Raw genomic sequence first — 20,409 nt, forward strand, 5'->3', positions numbered from 1 at the left:
TACTTCCTTTGTTTTTGGATTGCATTTCCTTAGAATTCTTCCAATGAATCTCAGTCTGGCATCTGCTTTACCAATGATCAACTTTATACGATCATTCCATTTTAAATCACTCCTAATGTGTACTCCCAGATAATTTATGGAATTAACTGCTTCCAGTTGCTGACCTGCCATTTTGTAGCTAAATGATAAGGGATCTATCTTTCTATGTATTCGCAGCACATTACACTTGTCTACTTTGAGATTCAATTGCATTCTCTGCACCATGCGTCAATTCGTTGCAGATCCTCCTGCATTTCAGTACAATTTTCCATTGTTACAACCTCTCGATATACCACAGCATCATCCACAAAAAGCCTCAGTGAAGTTCCAATGTTATCCACAAGGTCATTTATGTATATTGTGAACAGCAACGGTCCTACGACACTCCCCTGCGGCACATCTGAAATCACTATTACTTCGGAAGACTTCTCTCCATTGATAATGACATGCTGTGTTCTGTTATCTAGGAACCCTTCAATTCAATCACACAATTGGTCTGATAGTCCATATGCTCTTACTTTGTTCATTAAACGACTGTGGGGAACTGTATCGAACGCCTTGTGGAAGTCAAGAAACACGGCATCTACCTGTGAACCCGTGTCTATGGCCCTCTGAGTCTTGTGGACGAATAGTGCGAGCTGGGTTTCACACGACCATCTTTTTCGAAACCCATGCTGATTCCTACAGAGTGACGGCACAGGGACGCATGTGCACGGAGAACCAATCTGCTCTGTCACAAACATTCTTAGCTTGGCTTAAGACTCAATCACCATGGCAACGAGTGCACATAGACTTTGAAGGGCCATTTTGAAACAATCGTTGGCTCATAGTGGTAGACTCTTATCAAGTTCCCATTTGCAGTGCCTATGGCTTCTACCACATCACATAGCACCATTCAAGCATTGTTCTTCATATTATGCATAGCATGTTTGCCAGAAGTACTTGCGTCGGACAACGCATCACTGGCAGAACTTCTACACGGCCGCCGCCATCAGACGCAGCCACACCCACCGCGGCATCTGGCACCGCCAATGGTCCACAAGTATCGCTTTGCACTGTGCGATCTTGTTCTTTCAGGGTTTTTGGCAACCGTGGGCACTGGGAAAGAGGCGTAATCCAGGAATGCATTGGCTTTTTTATGTACTCGATTGGCAGTCTCGATAGTTTGCAGCGCCGCCACCAGAACCAAATTCGTGTGTGTCATTTGCCTCTGATTCTGCTGTTTCCCTTCTCCAGGTTCAGGCCTTTTGGGACTGTGCGGCCTTTGCAGCTGCCCACTCAGCCACCAAGGCACCCCAGGAGGAGCAGATGGACAATGTCCCCTCATCCCCACTGTCTCCGTTCGCCGACTCAACGGACCTGGACCCTCCATCGCCGTCATCAGCCCAGGATGCGCCCTCAGGCCTGGACGTGTGCCCTGGCATCAGTTTTCTGGAGGACATTCGTGTTGCATCGCAAACCAAATGGCGAGGTACGGTCGGGAGTACACCGTTCTCCACATCTACGGCTCCCAGCTCATCTCTACGTCCACGGTCCTACATTCCTCCACACTGTTGTTCACAGCCTCACTACACGACAACGACATGGCATTTCAGAGGGGAGGAGTGTACTGGCGTAACCTGTCGCCAGCACACTGGTCAGCGAAGGTTCAATCATAGGCACCAAATCGAGCACACGTATCAGGAGAAAGGCCAAAGACAGACTCGCATGCCACACACTGCCCACTGCCAACGCCCTCTCGATTGCCAGTATTTAGATCTGCGCCATGAACCGGAGGGCCCAGTCAGTCACAGACAGACAGCCCAGTTGCAGTTGCAGTCAGACAGTACCTAGCGACCAGAGTTGTGCGTATAGTGGGACTTGTACTTCATCTACAGTCAGGCTAATGTGGACTTTTACAGATCGGGCTTGTACCACAACACATGGAGTAGTGTAAAGATATGTAGCTTTCTATTCTGATAAATAAAGAACCCTGTCAATACAGTGCAGCTGTGTTGTAGAAAGAGGATACCAGCCACCAAACAACATTCTCTCCTTGCTTCCCAAGGTACAAGACTCTACAGTGGGAACGAGATGACACAAGAATTTTCATTTTTAGTTTTGTTTTTTATCAACTGCTTTTTTCATCTTGAACATAGCCAGCATTTTGATTTTACAAGGTAGTGGTCTGTATATATCTCTATATACCCAAGTGTCTATTATGCTTGGAGATAACTTTTGATTAATTATTACAGAATGTATTAATGAACAGTAAACTCGAGCATATCATGCAAGTTTGTGAATGTTTTTCTTGTTAAAGCAGGTATCTTTTACTTTCGATTCATTAAATGTTACAATTTCCCTTAGTTTTGATCCATTCTGACTTGTAGTAACTTTCCTGTTGTTGTTGTTGTTGTTGTTGTGGTCTTCAGTCCTGAGACTGGTTTGATGCAGCTCTCCATGCTACTCTATCCTGTGCAAGCTTCTTCATCTCCCAGTACCTACTGCAACCTACATCCTTCTGAATCTGCTTAGTGTATTGATCTCTTGGTCTCCCTCTACGATTTTTACCCTCCAAGCTGCCCTCCAATGCTAAATTTGTGATCCCTTGATGCCTCAAAACATGTCCCACCAACCGATCCCTTCTTCTAGTCAAGTTGTGCCACAAACTTCTCTTCTCCCCAATCCTATTCAATACCTCCTCATTAGTTACGTGATCTACCCACCTTATCTTCAGCATTCTTCTGTAGCACCACATTTCGAAAGCTTCTATTCTCTTCTTGTCTGAACTATTTATCGTCCATGTTTCACTTCCATACATGGCTACACTCCATACAAATACTTTCAGAAACGACTTCCTGACACTTAAATCTATACTCGATGTTAACAAATTTCTCTTCTTCAGAAACGCTTTCCTTGCCATTGCCAGTCTACATTTTATATCCTCTCTACTTCGAGCATCATCAGTTATTTTACTCCCTAAATAGCAAAACTCCTTTACTACTTTAAGTGTCTCATTTCCTAATCTAATCCCCTCAGCATCACCCGATTTAATTTGACTACATTCCATTATCCTCGTTTTGCTTTTGTTGATGTTCATCTTATATCCTCCTTTCAAGACACTGTCCATTCCATTCAACTGCTCTTCCAAGTCCTTTGCTGTCTCTTGACAGAATTACAATGTCATCGGCAAACCTCAAAGTTTTTACTTCTTCTCCATGAATTTTAATACCTACTCCGAATTTTTCTTTTGTTTCCTTTACTGCTTGCTCAATATACAGATTGAATAACATCGGGGAGAGGCTACAACCCTGTCTCACTCCTTTCCCAACCACTGCTTCCCTTTCATGCCCCTCGACTCTTATAACTGCCATCTGGTTTCTGTACAAATTGTAAATAGCCTTTCGCTCCTTGTATTTTACCCCTGCCACCTTCAGAATTTGAAAGAGAGTATTCCAGTTAACATTGTCAAAAGCTTTCTCTAAGTCTACAAATGCTAGAAACGTAGGTTTGCCTTTTCTTAATCTTTCTTCTAAGATAAGTCGTAAGGTTAGTATTGCCTCACGTGTTCCAACATTTCTACGGAATCCAAACTGATCTTCCCCGAGGTCCGCTTCTACCAGTTTTTCCATTCGTCTGTAAAGAATTCGCGTTAGTATTTTGCAGCTGTGACTTATTAAACTGATAGTTCGGTAATTTTCACATCTGTCAACACCTGCTTTCTTTGGGATTGGAATTATTATATTCTTCTTGAAGTCTGTGGGTATTTCGCCTGTCTCATACATCTTGCTCACCAGATGGTAGAGTTTTGTCATGACTGGTTCTCCCAAAGCCATCAGTAGTTCTAATGAAATGTTGTCTACTCCCAGGGCCTTGTTTCGACTCAGGTCTTTCAGTGCTCTGTCAAACTCATCATGCAGTATCTTATCTCCCATTTCATCTTCATCTACATCCTCTTCCATTTCCATAATATTGTCCTCAAGTACATCGCCCTTGTATAAACCCTCTATATACTCCTTCCACCTTTCTGCCTTCCCTTCTTTGCTTAGAACTGGGTTGCGATCTGAGCTCTTGATATTCATACAAGTGGTTCTCTTTTCTCCAAAGATCTCTTTAATTTTTCTGTAGGCAGTATCTTTCCTGTTAGTAGATACCAATTGGCACTTTTTCAAAGTCTAGCATTTAAATCTCCTGTTAAAATTACCTGGTTCTTATTTAGACATTTCTTAAGTTCTTCACAGTAAAGGTCTGTTTCTTTCTTCTTCTCTTCCTCTGGTCATTAGTTCCTATTACTGTTAGATGTACCCTGTTGAATTTTAATCTTACAGTGTCAAATTTTAATCTTATAGCTAAGCATTTTTCATTTATTACACAATAACTTATTTTATCTCTCCATTTTCTGTCTATTAAAAACGCTACTCCACAACGTAAAAAAATGAATAATGACATCAATGTAGGATTAATGGATACACTAGATGTGGTCACATAGAATATACCGGAACTAGGGCCAAATGAAACCAAACTAATTCTCAAAGACTATAAAATAAATAGCACCATGATCACAGAAACAAAGAAGAAGGTTAAATGCACAAAAGAGCTGAAGACTATGTGAAAAAAACTTACGTGCTGAAATTCTTTCTTTGTCGGCATCCATATCCATACCCATACCGGGCAGAGGCGGAGGTGGTGGTGGCGGAGGCTCTGTGGGCGGTCCGTACTGGCGCACACACTTGGGAGGCTGGCGAGGATTCCATTGGCCCGATGCGAGGCACTGAAGGCTTGCTGGCCCCTGCAGAGTGTAGCCCACGTTGCAGCTGTAGTGGACTCGCTGCTCCACACTCACCACGATCCGCCCCTCGTGGTCGGTGTGCGGCACCACCGGCACCGCAGCAGGGCTCAGGGGTTCGAGCACGTGGTAGCCGTCGGCCACCGACGGTGGTGGCGGGCACCCGTTCGAAACTGCACAGTGTGGGAAGAGGGCACTTGCAGTCGAAGTTGACATGTCGTGTGACAAATGTAAAGCACCAAAAAGTATTGGAAGTAGGAAATTAGACTTGTGAAATGAATGAATATGCAAGAATATGTATTTTACAATTTATTTTTGCTGTATTTACCACATGCGCTTGCCGTCCAACATAAATATAGCAGGAAGAGAACCCCTAGCACCAAAAGTAGTTACCAAAGATGCAAAGGTGGCAGTTGAACCAGGCGGGTCCATGTGCAAATTTTGAAAAATACTCTCCGAGATGTTTGAGAAAATACACTAAAGGGATGAATCAATGGTGGGGAGCAATAAAAGCACATTGCACGACGGGACACAATTATAAAATCCTAGCTTCGACAGTAGTGGAGATACGGGCAAAGATATTTTTTTCCATCCCTTATCATAAAGGCTGCCCTGCATGGAAGCCATATTGTGTACGGAGGGTAAAGGCTGCTTAATCAACCCGCTGAGCACAGCAGCCCACACATTATACATTATTCTCAGCCCCTTTCATGATAGGCATGCTTATCAACTTGTTTTATATGGTAGCCGATGTTCCAGGGCAAGAAATGGTATCCCAGACCCCAATGTGTACACTGCCCAGCATGACAGGCATGCTGTGTTATGAGTAGTATCAGCCTGGATGTAGGAATGGGTAGGTAACGAGGGAGCCAGGAGGGGAAGAATGGAGAGAAGAGGAAAGGAGAGTAGGGATAGATGAGGGAGAGGAAGGGCAGAGTGAGGGAGGAGGAAAAAGGCCGAGTGTGTGGAGGAGGAAGAAAAGGTTGACACCATGGAAAGGAGCAAAGGAGATGTGCAGACAGATGGTTTAGGAAGGATATACAGAGAAGTGAAGGAAAGATGTACAGGGAGAGGTAGGCAACGAATGGCCAAGGAGAGGGGATGAAAGATTCTCCATCAGTAATTTTGGGGCCTAATATTTTCCTAATAATCTTCCTTTCTTTCAAATTTCTTCAATATCCCTATTTCTGTTTCAAATTAAAGTTTCTGCTCCATGAAGACATTCAGTTTGATTACTGTGCTGTAACGCCTAACTTTACTGAAGGCTGGTTAAATACAAATACATATAAATACAATAGTTTTTGCATTAATGAATCATTTATTGTGCCACCACACTTTTCAACCTGTTTTGGTGGAGACTATAGAATTTACATTCTCGTTACCAGTGCAAAGCATTGTGTTTATTCAGCATACTCAGGTTATTTTTCACCTTTTGCTGGTCATAAGTGTGCCTTTTCTTTTTTTATATAATTAAAACACATATTATGCAACAGCAATGTGTACTTAAAAGTAGCTGGTTCTGCTTTAACTGTAAGAACACATTACCGTTTAACTGCAAATTCTCCACTTGATGGCTTCGGTGTGAACCTATGAAACATTGAAATGGACAAGAGACTGATGCAGAAACCTGTTTTATTTATAGCCACGATTAGTCACAAGATGTGGTTATGGACCTGTTACAAGAAAGACATGGCATTAGGGGATAATGTAAATGGATCTCAATGTTGTCAAGCACAAGTGGATCTACAAGGTGATTTAGAGTGCAACATTTCCAACAGTTCAAGACAGTGCGAAGTATTCATTATGTAGCACCTGTAAAACTTCATTTCAGGACCTTGATGGTATTTTAGTGCAAGAGGAGGGTCATCAGTTTGTCACAAAACCTCTGTATTAAAATCAGAATGATGGAAGATCAGGGTCAGATGTCCTGTTGATGACTAGTTCAATGGAGACAGATCATGAACTTGGCATATGGAAAAGTTGGGGAGAAATCTGGGTGAAAGTGAAAAAGACAAATATCTATGAAGAATCTGGTACCACTGGTCAGGAACAAAGCATCACACTAGGTACAAGAACAAACTAAGATTAGGGTCTAACATCCCATCAACATTGACGCCATTAGAGACAGAGCACACGCCTGGAATGTTTCAAAGATGAAGGAGGAAACTGGCCATGTTCTCGCATTTGGCTGCAACAATTTAGGAACATCACACAAAACCTAAATCTGGATGGCCGGATGCGGATTTGATCCACAGTCCTCCTAAACCCGAGTCCAGTGAGCTACCCAGAGCACCATCTTGCTCGGTCATGGAGTACAAGACATAGAAGAAAGGACAACAAGCACAAGATGAATACAGAAAAATAAAAAGGAGAATGAGAATTAAAATCTATGACCAAAATTGAAAAATTTCACAATAAATAAACTGGGAAGTAAAACGTTTTTCTGCACATGGAACGTAACACCACAATACTATATAGAAAATATCTGAAATAAATGAAAGGCACCATCTGGACACAGAATAGAGTGGTATGCAGCATTGGAAGCAACACTAAGCCAGCAAGATGGCTACTACTACTACTACTACTACTACTACTACTACTACTAATACGTGATCAGGCCCAGTGGACCGCACGCATCTACAAGTTTCCTCCTCCACTGTATTCTGTCCTTTGCTGCTATCCGCCATTCGTCCACATCTATTGACACTTGGTTTAAATCTTCATGGAGTCCATCCCTCCAACGCTTCTTGGGTCTCCCTGGCGGTCTCTTTCCTGTAGGTGTGAAATCGAGGAGCTTCCGAGGCCATCTGTGATCCTCCATCTGGGCCACATGGCCGGTCCACTGCATTCGTTTGGCTTTGACAGTTCTTGCTATGTTGGGCTGCTGGTATAGTTCCTCAAGCTCTTGGTTGTATCTGATCCTCCATTCCCCTGTATCTGCATCCAGAACCAGACCGAAGATCTTCTGAAGCACTTTTCTCTCAAAAACAAGGAGCTTATGGAAGTCCTGTTTCCAGATACTCCATGTCTCACAGCCATATAGAACAACAGGCTGGATCAGGGTTTTGTACAGTGGAATCTTGAACTGTCTGGAGAGACATTTGGACCGAAGCAGTTGTGCTAGGCTGTGGTAAGATCGGTTTCCTGCTTGTATTCTGGCATTGATCTCTGCTTCACATGATGAGTTCTCAGTGAAAAGTGCCCCTAGGTATTTGAATTCTTGCACTGTCTTGTAGTGTCTGCAGTGATTGTTGATGATCAGCAGTCTGACAATGACCATGCATCATAACGAGGTACTCTGTCTTGGCTTCGTTTAAGTTTAGCCCAAATTTGCTGGGAGCCTCCTTTAGTTCTTTGGTCATTTGCTCCAACTCCTCTTCCAACCTAGAGAGTAAACAGATGTTGCCTGCATAGGCTAAGTATGCTAGTCTCTTTCCATTGATTTCAATTCCTTTGTTCAGCAAGATGGCTGCCTTTGTAAAGCACTGGGAACAACAATGCAAAGTGTGCAAATCAATATAGGCTGTATGAGTGATGAAATGTCACTGAAAGGTGACAGACAGTGAGAATGACTGTTTATTGTGACAAAAGTTCAGATACTTTGTGATCAGTTGGTCATGGTCACAATAATCAGTACTGTAAATAAAGTCTTGAAACTACTCATTAATGTGGATGTCGTAATATCCATTAAAAATCTCATACCCTACCAGTGGAAAGAGTTAGTTTCCACACAGGCCTCAGTTAGTTAGTTAGTGTCATGTTATGGGAGCATTTTGTACATATCATAATGATGTGGAATGAGTCCTTTTACATTCACTCCGGAAATTAATTCACTGAGTGTTTCTTTCACTAAGAGTCAATCTTGGCAGACGTCTTCTTCACGATCAGTCAGACATTAAGTAGATAAGCCAGGTGAACTTCATTACTATCTGACAAATATCAACAATAACAGCGATGTCTTTCCCACCTATGTGAAATCAGATTAACATTTATAATTTTTTATTTCAATCTGTTATCTTTATTTCAATTTATTTGCTATCTTTATTTCTATTGACATTTTCCAAAAATTTTGAGAAGATGATGTGTTCTAGAATAGTATCCCATGTGAGCAACAATAATATTCTCAGTACATCACAGTTTGAATTCCACGATAATTGCTCCCCTGACAATCCCATTTACATTTTCACTCGCCTAATTATAAAAGTATTACAGAACAAAATAACACCAGTTGGTATTTTCTGTGACCTATCCGAGGCATTTGAGTGTGTGAATCACAATATTTTCCTAGATACAAAAAAATAGCCTATCCATACATGCAAAATTAACGCATTATAAAACAGTTACACTACTTATGCACCTGAAACCATCTTCAAAACAACTGATACAACAGAAATTGACGAAATAGTAAAGACAAAAAGAAGAATAATTAGGAAATCCATAAATAAACAATATCAGGCAAACGAACATTGTAGAATAGTTTCAAATGAAACAGTTTACAAGAAAAGAGAGCCAATAATGAGCATGATCAGGAAGAAGCATATTTCATTCTTTGTACATATAAAAATTGTGGAACAGTAAGAGCAACATTAAATGGATCACAGAAATTAAGGAAGATATAAGAGAACTCCAAATTACACTAGACTTAAAAAACGGAAAAAACTATATACTGGAAGACACACAAACAAGGCTACAAATGAACAAGATCAATAAAAGGGCTACAGGAAGGGTGATCTCAGTTGAAGAAAGAAAGAAAATATCTGAAAGAATGAAGAAGTATTTGGCAGACAGAAGAGCAAAACACTCTTCATATAATAACACATTATAACAATTCCTCTACAGCTACTGCACTACTAAATTTCTTATTGACTTACTATTGAACTCTATTGTATTACTGAATAACAACAGGCTGTATAAACCTCTGTATAAATGTAACAATGCCAGAGAAGGAAAGTTGACACTCACCATGCCACAGAACTGAATATGTTGTGTCTTTTCAAAATTGAGGGTAGGACCATTCACAGAAAACCAGTCAATGATACTTTCAAGAACTTTGTTTTCCATTTTCTCTGTTTATCTGTCATCTGCACAAAGAACTAGTTCTGCTTGTTGTATATTAGACAGATCATTTGCATATATGAGGAACAATATTGGACCTAACACTGAACTGTGGGGGACCCCCATACGTGATTTCTCACCAATCAGAATTATCTTACGGGACTATATTGATTGAATTACTAAGTGCTACTTTCTGCATTTTTTTTTTTGTTAGATATGACATTATCCATTGGTTTTCTATACGATCAATCCCATAAAACTTTTATTTATCTAGGAGAATACTGTGTTTCACACAGTCAAATGCCTTAGATAGGTCGCAAAAAATAACCAGCTGTTTTATTATTTAATGTTATAAAATCTGATGAGAGAACATGTAAATGGTATTCGCAGTAGAATAACCCTTCTTGTTTCACTTGTAGAACAAATTTTCTTAATTATTAAATTGGAGATGACAGTCATTCAGTTGTAATGTGTGTAAAGTTAAGCAGTATCTGTCAATAGTATTTGCATTCAGTGTATTCAATATTTTCATTGCTACAATGTAGATATAGTTTTTGTTCTGGGATGTAAATTACTTCTTAACACTCTTGAAATAAAAACAATGAATCCCTCTGTATTTGTTTTTCATAGTTCTTCTGACTTAATAGTTTACGAATTGCTCTGCGACTGGTTGTTGTGCTCTACAGCATGAAGAATGCTTTGATGCAACTCTCCATATTTATCTGCACCATACAAGCCTCTTCATCTCAGCATAACAACCACAACCTACAACTGTTTGGACCTGCTTACTGTATCAAAGTATTGGTTTCCCACAATTTTTACCTCACACTTTTATCCATTATAAAACTGAGGTTCCCTTGATGCCTCAGGATGCGCTCTATCAACTGATCCCTTCTTTTAGAAAAGTTGTGACATAAATTTCTTTTTTCAGTCCTTGGTTCAAAACTTCTCCCATTAGTTATTCTATCTCCATATAATCTTCAATATTCTTCTGTAGCACCATATTTCTAAATGTTCTAGCTTCTTTTTGTACGAATTGTGTGACAATAACTTCAGAAAAGACATTGTAACACTTAAATTTATATTGGATGTTAACAAATTTCTTTTCTGTAAACTTTTTTCTGGTCATTATATCCTCTCTACATCGGCCATAAGTGGTTATTTTGTTGCCGAAAAGGCAAAACTCATCTACTACTTTTAGTGTCTCATTTCCTAATCTAATTTATTTAGCATCACTTGATTTAGTTAAACTACATTCCATTAACCACGTTTTACTTTTGTTGATATTAATCTTGCAAACTGTTTTTGAGATGCAAACCATTAAGCTCAGCTGCTCTTCAAAGTCCTTTGCCATCCTTGAAAGAATTACATTGTCATCAGCATTTCTTCTCCATGAACTTTAATGGCTTTTCCAAATTTCTCCTTTCTCCCCAGAGTGAGCAGATGACATCACTGCCAACCAACACTTACAAATAACTAAACATTTTAATTATGTTAATTGTAGGCTCAGTTATAAAGCTTTTGATTTGAGTTATTTGTAATTATTACTATCAGCACAATATAGATCTTGACAGTAGAGATCACATCTTCTCACAGTCACTGGTTGTCAGCAACTGGCACTGCAAAACCACAGATAAGTGTAACACATGGCAAGGAAATAATAAATACAGTGGAAACTTCAAAAATCTTAGGTGTCGAATTTAATGAGAATTTAAATTGGAAAAAGCACATTTTGGTACTCCAAAAACAACTTAGTTCAGCCACATTTGCACTAAGAGTCATTACAAATCTTGGGGAGAGACAAATCAGTAAGTTGACATATTTTGCATATTTTCATTCAATAACGTCATAATGAATAAAGTTCTGGGGTAACTCATCTTTAAGAAAGAAAGTCTTCATTGTTGAGAAAACGGCGCTGTGAGAACAATGTGTGGTACTCACACAGGATAATCTTGTAGACATCTGTTTAAGGAGTTTGGCATTCTGACTGCTGTTTCACAGTACATTAATTTCCTCAGGAAGTTTGTTGTAAATAATCCACTACAGTTCGAAAGGAACAATGGTGTACATAATCACAATAACAGAAGGAAAAATAGCATTGATTACGCCACATTAAGGTTGTCCTTAGCATAAAAAGGAATGGACAATGCTGCAACAAAAATTGTTGACCACTTAGCCTGAGAAAGTTTCCCCTTGATACCTTCTTTTATTCTGTGGAATAATTTTTATTGCCGGGATGTGTAAAAGGTGGTGGGTAGAAACTACTCACATGTCTGTATCTTCATTCCGAATGTAAGCATATGTACAAATTGTACAAATTAATTTGTGGTGTGAATGTAAAATGACTCGTTCTACATCATTACGATCTATCGTGCAAAATGACTCAAAAAACATGACACTAAGTAATTAAGCTTGAAAGAGTATACTGTTCTCTGCTGAAAAATGTGAGATGAACCAGTGGATTTATTAGAAAAATACTTTAAAGCTACAAGAAAGATTACTATAAAAAACATAAAATCAGATTTGTCGTGTATCATGAAACCATAACAAAGTCAGACGCAGAAAAATTAATAAACACAAAGAAGAAACAAACACTTCACAATGAGCTAGAGAAAATTTTCTGTTATCCAAAGAGTTTTTAGGAAGTTTTCCTTATTAGGATAGGAAACATTAATATGTTAGATACACCTTCCCAATGTAAGAAGCACTTCATTCCACTAACTGAGTTGTGAAGGAACACCGAGAAACACTGGAACCCAGGTTCCAACAATGAAGGTGAAACTGCAATAACCTGTAAAAAAGTGTAGGCACACTAGCATAAATACGGTTAAGTCACTCACCACACGTGGCAGCCAGACCCGTCCACACACCGTCGTGACAAGAGCGAATGTGACTGCCAGGTGGTGACAGCTGAAACCCCACCCCACAGCTGTAGATAGCCTTTGTCCCGTGTCGGTAGCTGTTAGGGCCGTCTTGGCGAGCTTCGACGCTGACTCCTCCATCGCGCAGCAACGGTGGTGGTTTGCACCCTGTGACAACAGGGAAGTGACATTTTATGTAGCTGAGATACTTTCTGTTCACCCTCAAACTGTGAGTGTGTTACTTTCTTATAGTAGGTGCATAACGTTCTGGAGACCAACTGAGATTTCTGCTTAAGGGTTACAGATATTCTATTCAGGTCGAATAAATCAAAATGACAGAGTTACGGAATACTACACGGCCTGACGAAAAGTGATGCTTCCTGAAGGGGAGGAGGAAACAAAATGAAACTTCACATGTTAAGATGGTATGTGACCCTACTTCACTGACTACAAAATAGAATCAAATGTATAAAGAACTTGGCAGTAAAACCCCACATATGAGTAGGACATTGTTAACTCCTCTGGTCTGCACGTGTGCACCGATTTGGTTGGAAAGAGTGGCATAAAACTGTTGTATCCTCTTGTGAGACGAGTAGCTCACAGGTGTTGTAACTGGTCCTCGACACACTGGATACTGGCAAAGGGACGGAGAAGGAACCTGAGCCTGCATAACATGTAGTCTATCCAGGACAGACCTGGGGATCTTGCTGGCTGCAAGAGCACCTCGACATTGTGCTGGCAGTTCACTATTCTGTTGAAGAATGGCACAGCAATATTGCCGCACGAGAGGTAGCGCATGACGACGCAAAATGTTTGCGACATAAAATTATTCCATCAGAGTTTCATCAGTCAGTGTCACCTGTTATCTGAAGTCATACCTGACATTCCCCATGCCGTGACACCGTGAGCAACACTGTTACAGCTCTCCAAAGGATTGGGTGTATCGGACCTCTCCTTAGGTCACCACCACGCATGACAATCGTGGTCATCTGGGGTAGTTTAGAACCCCAATTCATCACCGAAGACAATGCAATGCCATTCGTCAGCAGTCCACATTTCCTGGTCAGAACACAAATTCAAAGGCAGCCATTTTAATTGTTTGGTTAACAGCAGTCTCCAAGCAATGGTATGGGATGACACAGAATTTGCAAGGAGTTCGATACTTTTTCTCGGATGGCAGGCACACATGTGAAGGAGTTAGGAAAACCTTGCTGGACGACACGAAAATCCTCCCTTATTGCAGTCAGACATGATCCACTGATGACTTAACATCTGACTTCATTCATGCCCCTTGTATGCCATACCAGGCCTGGTAACAACACTAAACACAAAGAACACTAATGATTTCTGGTGGCCATTCTACCCCCATCACAGAGAACCGAGATTTTAATAATTTATATAACAACAAATGATGAGCACATGTACAAAGCTGTGAGCTCCACCCCCCCCCCAAGACAGTGTATTATATAAACATGTTAATACAAGTTATAATAAAACTAAAATGAGGCCACTAAGGCTAAGCTCATTTCACATTTGTTTGCAAAATATCTGTGAAGGACTCCTTAAGAAATTCTGTGTGTGACTCTGACATGTTTCTGAACAAATCTCAACACCTTCACATCTTTGTCTGGTTATTCTTTTCTGCTATGGTATTATAACAATGTGTCGAATACATTTAAACAATGGAAATCTGGGAATGAATAACGATTCGAATTGCAGCACACTGCTACTCTCAAAACGGAAAATGATAAATTTTGTGTGACTTACGTATTATACAACAATCTACTTTTAAATGTGCTTGTCTCCTCTGTGTGGTTAGTAGCAGTTCATACTAATTCATACTGTTATTGTTGCATAATTTTTTGAGACGTACCAGTGATGGAAAGGACTTCAATGAATAATACACACTGTGAAATAGTTACTAAAATACCATGGTATTTACATAGTTTTCGGATTCTATAGAATCTTCTAATATGCTGCTGTATTCAGAAAAGTTGAGGCTCCTCATAGGACAATTCTGAAACTCCTTAGCAACCGGATACACCCAGGGTAAGCTAGTTCTCTAATTCTCAGACCACCTGTAGCAGTTGTTATCAGTATTGCCAAAAGGTTTGGTGTTTCCAATACAGGTTTTGATATATCTGTAGAAACAAAAAGTCAATTCTATGCACTATCTGGATTTCTTAGTTTATATTATTACGGTGTCTAAAGTTTTGTGAGAAATATCAAAAATATTGTTCAGTTTTGTCAAAATTTCATGATGCTTTGAATCATATATAAAACTGAAAGAAGTATGTTTCGGATCAACCATGTTACGGTGTAATTCTCTTTACTGACAAAATGAAGCACATCACAAACAGAACACCTCTTCGTAACCCATTCTAGCGTATGATTTATCATACGCTTGCTCTTCTCAGGCACATTTGTTTCCAGAAACTCTTTGGCAAACAACTGAAATATTTCTTTCGTGTTTTGATTGTTAGTTTGAAAGTCCATTGTTGGAAATAACAGTAGCAGTGGAGATTAGGATTGTTTATTTCCTGGTGAAAAGCATTTGTTCTAGTACTAATGACTCTGCTGCTTCTCGTCATAATTTAGCTCATATTTTTACGGATTAGTAATCTGAATACTTAAATGCAATATATAAGCACAAATTGGAAAAGAGTACTTTATTTGCTTTACTATGGTACTGGCTTATATCTTTACGTATGAAATATCCTACGGTGGGCAGTAAGGGGTCATTTTCTTGCAGATGGTCCAATTTATTTCACATACAATTTGGAAAAGGAGAGGGACTTAGAAGTAGTGTTAGGTATCCTGTTCTTCACAGAAGAACATGATGAAACTTGGTTGACATATTTGATACACGTCAGGAGCTTGAATTTTTACTTGTTCTGTCAAAAGATGGTGAGGACACTGATAAAGATGATGCAGGTACTGATGCAGAAAGACATCCTGCCACTGTTGCTGGTTTAGGGAAGAAGGTTCTGGGACAGAATGCAGATATAAGATCAGTAAATACTGACGGCCTTGTAGAAAATGTTACATCTTTACCCACCCAAAAGGGACATCCCTGCTGTTCCAAATCACAATCGCTATCCTGAGTTAAGAAAACAAGACACTGGATAGGAGAAAGACTAGACTCTCCACAAAAATTTGAGGTATCTCGTTATCTTACATCTGATATAATAGGACATCTCCGCACATCAAACTTGACTCCAATATATCTTTTTTGTAAAGTTTTTGATGCTGATTTGGTTGAGATTCTGATGAGAGAGACAGTAAAATATGCTGCCCAAAAAGTCATGATGGCATTTACAAATACACCAATATTTTGCTGTTATCTGGATATTGTATGGTCATGCATAGACTATGTACTGGGAGACCAGACCTGACACAAACAATGCCCTTGTTTCGAATTCTATCTCCAGAAATACTTTTGACAAAATTCATAGATTCTTCCATGATAATGGCAGCATTGAAAAAGAAAACTTGTAAGGTTCGGTATTAATTTCACATCTAAATAAGAAATTTCAAGACATCATAGAGACTCTAGGGTCAAATTTCTCCTTGGATGAAGCCATGGAGCCTTATTATGGCCACCACTTTATGAAACAGTTTATACGAGGCAAGCATAATCACTATGATCAATAAACACTTCCGGGCTAAGTTGCCGTGGTCGATCTGTAGAACTACTTCTCCCTGACGTTTCGTTCTCAACTACGGAGTACATCTTCGGAGGTGAGTCAACGACTGACTGCTAGGAGCTGGGGCCGCCACTTATATGGATATCGTAGAGGGCGCCACCGCACGTCACGTGGCGTCGATGTGCAGCTATCTCTGGCTATCGTCTGTTCTCTCGATTGCAGGCAATCGATTGTCACGTGATTGATGCAACGTCGACCGCCATATCTTATCCAATTTTAATCCTCCTTCTTTATGATTAAAATTGTATTGATGTTTGTGGATTTCAATTGCCTCTCTATACATACGTGTATAATAATGTGACGTCCTCGCTAGCACGCTTGTTTCACCAAATTTTATTTCGTGATCTCCATCCTTAAAAACATGTTCCGCTACTGCCGATTTGTCGATATAACAGTCTTCCATTCCTACAGAAGTTAAAAAGTATCTTTGTAAAACGGAGGCTTATCCTCCGAGATTATATGGATTACCAAAGATACATAAGCCTGATGTTCCTTTGAGACCAATAGTCAGCGCAATTGGAACTCCTACCCAAGAACTAGCCAGACACCTTGCCTCTTTGTTACAACCTTACATAGGCAATTTAATTTGACTACATTTCATTTCATTATTTTTGTTTTGCTTTTGTTGATGTTCATCTTATGCTCGCCTTTCACGACACTGTTCATTCCATTTAACTGCTCTTCCAAATCCTTTTCTGTCCCTGATAGAATTACAATGTATCAGCAAACCTCAAAGTTTTTATTTCTTCTGTCTGAACTTTAATTCCTACTCCAAATTTTTCGTTGGTTTTGTTCACAATTTAATCAATTTACAGACTGAATAACATCAGGGATGAGATACAGCCCTGTCTCACTCCCTTTTCCACTTATGCTTCCCTTTCAAGCCCCTCAACTCTTATTACTGCCATCTGATTTCTGTACAAGTTGTAAATAGCCTTATGCTCTCTGTATTTTATCCCTGATACCTTCAGATTTTCAATGAGAGTTTCCAGTCAACATAGCCAAAAGCTTTCTCTAAGTCTACAAATGCTTTAAATCTAGGTTTGCTTTCATTTAACCTATCTTCTATGAGAAGTTCTAGGGCCAGTATTGCCTCATGTCTTCCTACATTTCTGCAGAATCCAAACTGATCTTCCCCGAGGTCAGCTTCTACCAGATTTTCCATTCTTCTATCAAGAAATCGTGTTAGTATTCTGGAACCACAACTTATTAAACAGATAGTTCAGTAATTTTCACACCTGTTAGCAACTGCTTTCTTTGGAATTTGAATTATTATATTATTCTTGAGGTCTGTGGGTATTTCCCCTATTTCATACGTCCTGCACACCAGATAGAAGAGAGCTGTCACCAACGGCTCTCCCAAGGCTACTAGTAATTGTGATGGAATATCATCTACCACTGTGGCCTTGTTTCAACTTAGCTCTTTCAGAACTTTGTCACATTCTTCTCTCTGTGTCATATCTCCAATCTCATCTTCACCTATGCCCATTTCCCTTTCTGTGATACTGCTTTCAGGTTCATCTACCTTGTACACACACACTATAAACTCCTTTCACATTTCTCTTCTTTGCTTAGGATTGGTTTACCATCTGAGCTCTTACTATTTGTACTGCTGCTTCTCTTTTCCCCAAAGTCCTCTGTAATTTTCCTGTGGATGGTATCCATCTTTCTCCTAGTGAAATATGCTTCTAAACCCTTACATTTGTCCCCTAGCTGTTCCTGCTAAGCCATTTTGCACTTTCTGTCACTCTCATTTTTTAAATGTTTGCATTCCCTTTTCGTCTGCTTCATTTGCTGAATTTTTTAATTTTCTCCTTACATCAATTAAATTCAATATCTCTAGTCTTAACCAAGGATTTCTATTAAGCCTTTTTTCCCTATTTGATCCACTGCTGCCTTCACTATTCCATCTCTTAAAGCTACTCATTTGTCTTCTACTGCATTCCTTTCCCCTGTTCTTGTCAACCATTGCCTAATGCTCCCTCTAAAACTCTCAACAATGTCTGGTTCTTTCAACTTATCCAGGTCCCATCTCTTACAGTACGCGGGTTCAAATGGAGTACAAGTCGATTGTGGTAGTTATGTGGAGGTGAAGAGGCTAGCACAGGGAACATTGGCAGACATCAAACCGGTTTTCAACTAAAGACCATACCAACAACCACAAGTTTTCATTCTAAGTTATGTACATATTGCACACACAAATTCACATATACCTGTCATTAAAATATTACTGTTCAAAGCATATTAATGGCTCAAATCTAACTGTATATGTGGCTCATTGGTGATGTAAACCACAGTATTATGGAATAGTGCACACTCATGCATGTACATGACTTGGGTTAACTAATTTGGGATCTGATTTGTATAATACAGCCACCTGGTTGCAACAAGATTTTATTTTAACCTGGTTTCCATACAGACTGTGGGTGCCTTCAGCAGGAAATCCAAAAAAATATCTACAAAGATTACAAAACCATTAACCAGAGAAAAACCAAGATAAGATGGTTATTATATTGAGCAGATTTATGAAGAGACTATACTCACACGTACTGACAGATGAACAGATTTACGAGCAAAATGCTCTCATCATATAAATACTTTGTAAGAAGACAATATTTAAATCATATAAAAATTATAGCCATTGGAACAGACATGAAACTGGTAACTGCACACTGTGCAGTGATTAGGGCTTTAAGAGAAAATGGGCACTGGAGATGACATGAGACTAAGAGGCTCAGAGGCCAAGGTTGTTACAATGTGGACATGAAACGAGTCGTGCCATCAATTAATAGTTGAAGAAATCAGCTGCTTACAATATGAAAATATTTTAAATATCATATAAGTTTTCATATCAAAAGTCAACAGACAGTATTACACAAATTGAAATGTATGCAGGACAATGCAAAAGCAACTATTCTAACATTTTGCATGGAAACAAATTACAATGTAATAAATAAAAAGGAGAGAGGAAGACGACATTTTAAAGTCAACTCTGAGGATAAAGAGGAGTCAGTTTTAGGCATTTCTAAGTATTAAATTGAAGAAATTTTTATCACGTAGCTGCAACTGTTCATTCAGAATGAAACCGTCATTAAGAGAAATGTGTTTGAAAATTTGTAATTCTTCAAGGATATTAAGTCTGAAGCTTTTCTTCTCTGTGTGTAGGATGTAACTTTTGTAGTTCTGTTCATTTTAATACGCTGTCTTTTATGAAATGGTCCAAGTAGAAATTTTGTATCACTAACAGCAGATCTAATTTCTATTTGCAAAACTGGAGTGGAGTCCTCATGTAGCTCAAAAATACTGCTTTCCTCAAATAACTGTAAAGTTTTCGTTACGTACTCTGTTTGCTAGCAACAACTAAGGCACTGCTTTTATCAGATTTCATTATTAATGCATCATTTTCTTTAAGCTTTACACTAATAATTTTAATTAAGTTTTGTCACGATTAACTGTACTCTGAAAATCAGATAAATTTTTGCTTGCAATATTGCACACATCATGAGCTATTCTGGCCTAGCTAGAATTTTTCATTTTTATACTATCAAAACCAGTTTTTAGGTCTACAGTCAAATTTTGTATAACATTTTGCTCAGACAAATTACGCGTAACATTATACTTTAAACCTTTTTCCAATAAGGAAACTACATTACTTGTAAAATGTATGTCAGTTTTATTTAAAATTCAATAAACCTTCCCTTGAGACAGCTTAGGCAACATTAATTTGTCTTTGAGAGATAAAAAACTTTGTTTCCATAGAGTGACTTTTATCATTTCAAGAAAGCCATGAAGTACTGGTCCCTGTAATCTAGGAAGCAGTGCATAGGTTGGTTTCAGGCACATGGTATAATTCAACAACTGCCTACATATCTGGGTGTAATTGTCAGCCCTCTTCTTTTATCTGTCAGACGGTCTAGAAGTTCATTGAATAAATAATGGGGGCAGTTACAACATCTATGTCTTACCAATGCCGACAAGCTCA

The 20,409-nt window shown here is 39.2% G+C and overlaps 1 protein-coding gene across 1 annotated transcript in view; it reads right to left on the reverse strand.

Moving 5' to 3' along the window:
• The window catches only part of LOC126210489 (sushi, von Willebrand factor type A, EGF and pentraxin domain-containing protein 1-like), a 103,582-nt gene that overhangs the window by 49,956 nt on the left and 33,217 nt on the right, over positions 1 to 20,409 (reverse strand). The window contains exons 3-4 of the mRNA XM_049939723.1: positions 12,700 to 12,888; positions 4,642 to 4,977 (exon numbers count right to left, since the gene is read on the reverse strand). Coding sequence (XP_049795680.1) covers positions 4,642 to 4,977; positions 12,700 to 12,888 — 525 coding nt within the window. The remainder of the gene's footprint in view (positions 1 to 4,641; positions 4,978 to 12,699; positions 12,889 to 20,409) is intronic.

The sequence above is a fragment of the Schistocerca nitens genome, chromosome 10 (genome assembly GCF_023898315.1).
Source record: "Schistocerca nitens isolate TAMUIC-IGC-003100 chromosome 10, iqSchNite1.1, whole genome shotgun sequence".
Classification (NCBI taxonomy): domain Eukaryota; kingdom Metazoa; phylum Arthropoda; class Insecta; order Orthoptera; family Acrididae; genus Schistocerca; species Schistocerca nitens.